A 4,314-nucleotide genomic window follows, 5' to 3' on the forward strand; every position below is an offset into this window, starting at 1 on the left:
AGGTATCACAAAGGAGTCCAAGACTTTGTAATAGAGTATTCTAATGTATAACAACCAGCTTAATAAACCTAAAAGAAAGAATAAACACCATCAATAGTATTTATTCCATTAGCAAATAACAACATTAAATATTGAGGAACCCAAAAAGGCTGAATGATCGATTGTCTTTGAAGTCTGAGGTAAATAAGAGCAGCTATCAATCAACTAAAGAATGAATTGACGAGAGCAATTAAAGGGTATTTTCATTAAAAAAAATACTAACGAGTTGACGCACAAGTTAACAATCCGAACTTCGAATATCTCGAGTTTGACATGTTATACTTAACGAGCTTTATTTCAAGCTTGACTTCGAGCTCAAGTAAAAATTGAACTGAGCCAAACTTTTTTCGAGCCAAACTCGAACGGGTTGCAAACCTGTTTGGCTTAATGCCACCCCTTCCTGCATATAGGTAAACATCATCAAATTATGAATAAAGTATACATTACTGGTGATATTATTTAAGGCCATTCAATAGGGCAATTTTAGGAGTTTGGTTGCAGGTTTGGAGCAATAAAAAGCTCAAGAAAGTAAAGGGAAGACCTCTAGTAAATCATGGGGAAGACTCCCGAGTCATCTTCGATATTGACAACATTGCATCTGAGTCTCCCACTGGATAGCGTCGTCTCTCCTCTGCCATTAGCTCCTGACAAGACGATGAGAACAGAAATGAGGAGGTTAGCAAGCAGAGCAAGTTTGCTACGTTCCTTCGAGGACTAGGTTTGACAGATATCGCATAGGATGTCAGAAAGATGTCTTCCAGTCCAATCTAAAAAGTGATACAGGCTATTTTTGAAAAAGAAATTATTTAAGCTTGATACAGGCCACTTGAAAGAGCAAGGGATTTCGACCATCAGCAGCTAAATAGGCTCTTTTTTTCGTAGTTCAATTCGAAGTGGAATTTTTTCGTAGTTCAATTCGAAGTGGAATGAACCACCCTTTTGTTTCTAACAAAGATTCACTTTGTAGAAAAACTCGAATCCGAATATGGCAAAGTTCACCTGCAAGTAGGAAATAGAACCTGTGGAGGCTTCTATCCTAAATGGCATCCAATTTCACCAGTAGTGGTACTTGCTAAACTATGAAACAGATTTAGTCCTGCTACAAGCTTGGGGAACTGGTTAAACGGTAGTACCAAATTCCAATTGTGATCCCAGGATACAGTCATAACAACTACAATTGAAGTGAAAAGAAGCTATCCGAATCATGAATTGCCTTGCTTCTAAAACAATGATTCCAGTTAGTAAACATGTGCAGTGCTGCAGACCGAGTAATTCAACTGGATTATGATCCGTGCTTACCATCATTCAAATGGGCACTTCTTCACATTAAAAGAGTTTAGGACTCCATTTAGCACGTCTGTGGAAGCAGTTGAGATACAGAAAAAAAAAAGACAACAATTCAAAGAACGTAAATGAAAACAAAACAATAGAATCCTACACTGAATCTCCTCAACTGGTTTTAGCATCATACGTTTCTGCCCATAAAATATCTACATAACAAATTAAGTAAAAGCAGTAATAACTTTTCCATGTGGAGTTAATCTTTGGCATCCTCAGCTTTCATCTTCTTCTCCCACCTCCGCTTCTGAGGAAATACAAATATCCCACCACATAAAAAAAACAATGTCAGATTTGTTTGCTTGAAAGGGTATTTGGTAATCGAATGGGAAATAGAGGGTCCCAGCATATGCAGGACAAGGTTCTGAGGATGAGAACAAAAATCATCAAATGATAAAAAAGAAAAAATTAATCCACCAATAACTGAAAAGGCCCTAAAAAGAGTTTTATATACATGTAAAGATGTTAAAATCCCTATTAACTGTCAAAAATCAGTCTGATCATTTTTTTCTTTTTTGGTTTTTATTTTGAAAGGTTAGATACCAGCATTTTAGTGACATGCATGTGGAGTCAAAGATTAGATACACTCCTTTGCTTTTCTAAAGTAATAAAAACTTTTGCAGAAGATGCAACAGCCACTTTGAAAAACAACAGATAAAATATATTGAAACAGAGTTAAAAAAGGGGAAATGACAGCTTATGTCTTTTATGGAGGAAGTTAGATGATGCTGATCCCAATATCCAGAGATTTTGAACTCCACTTCGTCTAACAAACAATGATACAAGCAAATAGGCATTCTTGTTCATGCAAAGTTTAAGAACTTCAAGCCAACACTAGTTTGGAAAAAAGAGTTACAAGGGCATAGATTAGCATTATCCAAGCAGCTCTTGTTTGACATCATTGTAGCATAACAGAGAAAGGATGCTAGTAGCAATCATGTTCATGTGAAATTTAAGAACTTCAAGCTAAATCAAAGTTAGAAAAAAGAGCTGCAAGGCATAGATCAGTATTATCCCAGATATTCTTGTTTGACAATATCATAGCATATCAGAGAAGGGGTGATAGTATGAAGATCATGTGATTCTATCCACCATTCTGGTTATAGATGGATGGAAATTGGTGTTTACAGTACATCGTGGAGGAAGTCAAGCTTGTCAACCAAATATTGCTTTGTTAGAGAACAAAAAAAGATCACTTGTTCCTAGTTTATGTAGCTGTTCCCATACTAGGAGTATTCAGATTACAGGAAATTAGGTTCTAACAAAAGTCCACACTGTCTTCTGGTGTTATGCAAGTGTGTGAATAGCACCTGAATGCTAACTCAGTCTTAGGTTGTGAGTTAGTCACATGAACACTATAGTTTTATAGCGATAACATTTGACAACAGAACTTTGAAGAGAAAACTTTTTAAAGCTGGGGATCAGAATTAGGGTGCCCTCGAGACTAAATTTAGCACAGTTGTTCCCAGAGGGATTGATGAAACACCAAGTTGAAAAGGTTCCATTTTCCATGACTCAAAATGGAAAAGGAATTTGAAATTTTATTCCTCAGTTCATTTTCTAAACTTGAGCTCATTGGATGATCATCTATGCTACTTTTAAAGGTAGTGAATGTAGTTACAGTTTATCTTTATTATTTAGTACCATTATTACTCAAAACAGGCACATAAATCCAAATAAAACAAGAAAAGAAAATGATTTCCATCTATGTCGAGTAACAAAGAGGAAAAAGATTCCTCTTTAGAGAATAGTGTTAATGTAAAACCAATAAAAATTTTACTTTATTGTTTTTGCTCTTGTTATTATGAATGAAACATGATTTCCGTTGAGGTTTTCTATGTAAATCAAGGAAAATCACAAACAAGAAATGTCCCTGTGCCAGTACATAATAGTTCTATGCAATAAGATGGAAGTCAAAATCATGCTCTGCTAGTTATATGAGTAGTATGAGTAGATATGAAGGCAACGTCGAAGAAGGCAAACAACAGATTTAACAAAATTGAGATAAGTAATATTATTTTTCAAATATAAAAAAAGCTATAAAGTTTAAACGGAAAAGTGAAGAAGTTCTACATAATAAGTGATGGACACTAACCTTGTAATCCAGTAGCATTTGCGGCATTTTCTTCATCAACTCAGCAGTATTTGCTCTCCTGAATAGTCGAGGAGAAATATAATTAACACGACGAAAAACCTGATAACTGCAAAACAAAAAGCTCAGAGACTCCAAAATTACTCACTTTTCTGCTGCTATTCTATCACACTTGTGTCCCTTCCTCTTGTTCCGCATCTCGCCCCTCAGCGGATCGTAGGGCCAATCTCTGAATTAAAGATTGAAAGTTGAAGAAAATGGGCGGAATTTATAAAAACAGCCCCGATCAGAAGGAAATCCCAGAGGGAACGAAAACGTACTCTCCAGCGAGTAGGACTTCTTTGCGGAGTCGAGCGCGTCGGCGAGCGCTAATACTGAGCGGCGTCCAGGCACCCAGTTTCCAGTATCCCCAGACACCCTTAGCGAGCTCATCTTTGTTCTTGGCGAGCTTCTCCCGCCATGGGTATTGGTACCCTCCCATCACTTTCGATGCCAACTTCGCTGCTTGACCCGCCATCTCTCTCTGAAACTCTGAAGAGAGTGTCCAGGTAGAAGTACTTACAAGGGGAATCCGATACTAATCGGGCAGCCCAAAATCCGAAACTTATCGGCTAATACGGGTGACGTATAGGCTGTATCGGATGGTTACAGGTTATTGAAAAAAATGGATGTAAATTTTTTTTGTAAAATATAAAAAAAATAATTAATTCATTTAATAGCTTCACATACATATATATTTTAAAAATATATAAGAATAAGAAAATATCAAATAATATATTATTATTATTTAGCTATAATTTAATTTAATTTAATTATGTATTGATACATAATGCTTATAAGTTATA

The 4,314-nt window shown here is 36.0% G+C and overlaps 1 protein-coding gene across 1 annotated transcript; it reads right to left on the reverse strand.

The window, feature by feature from the left end:
* Positions 1–1,414: 1,414 nt before the first annotated feature.
* On the reverse strand, positions 1,415–3,986 carry LOC137966669 (uncharacterized). Its single transcript, XM_068813356.1, has 4 exons — positions 3,790–3,986; positions 3,618–3,698; positions 3,473–3,530; positions 1,415–1,624 (listed from the first exon to the last, which is right to left on the reverse strand). Exons 1-4 carry the CDS (start codon positions 3,984–3,986, stop codon positions 1,577–1,579), a joined length of 384 nt encoding a protein of 127 aa, XP_068669457.1. The 3' UTR covers positions 1,415–1,576.
* Positions 3,987–4,314: the final 328 nt, after the last annotated feature.

The sequence above is a fragment of the Aristolochia californica genome, unplaced genomic scaffold (genome assembly GCF_029961685.1).
Source record: "Aristolochia californica isolate CCGP_79_NKW_82.1479 unplaced genomic scaffold, dmAriCali1.0.hap1 SCAF_5, whole genome shotgun sequence".
Lineage (NCBI taxonomy): Eukaryota > Viridiplantae > Streptophyta > Magnoliopsida > Piperales > Aristolochiaceae > Aristolochia > Aristolochia californica.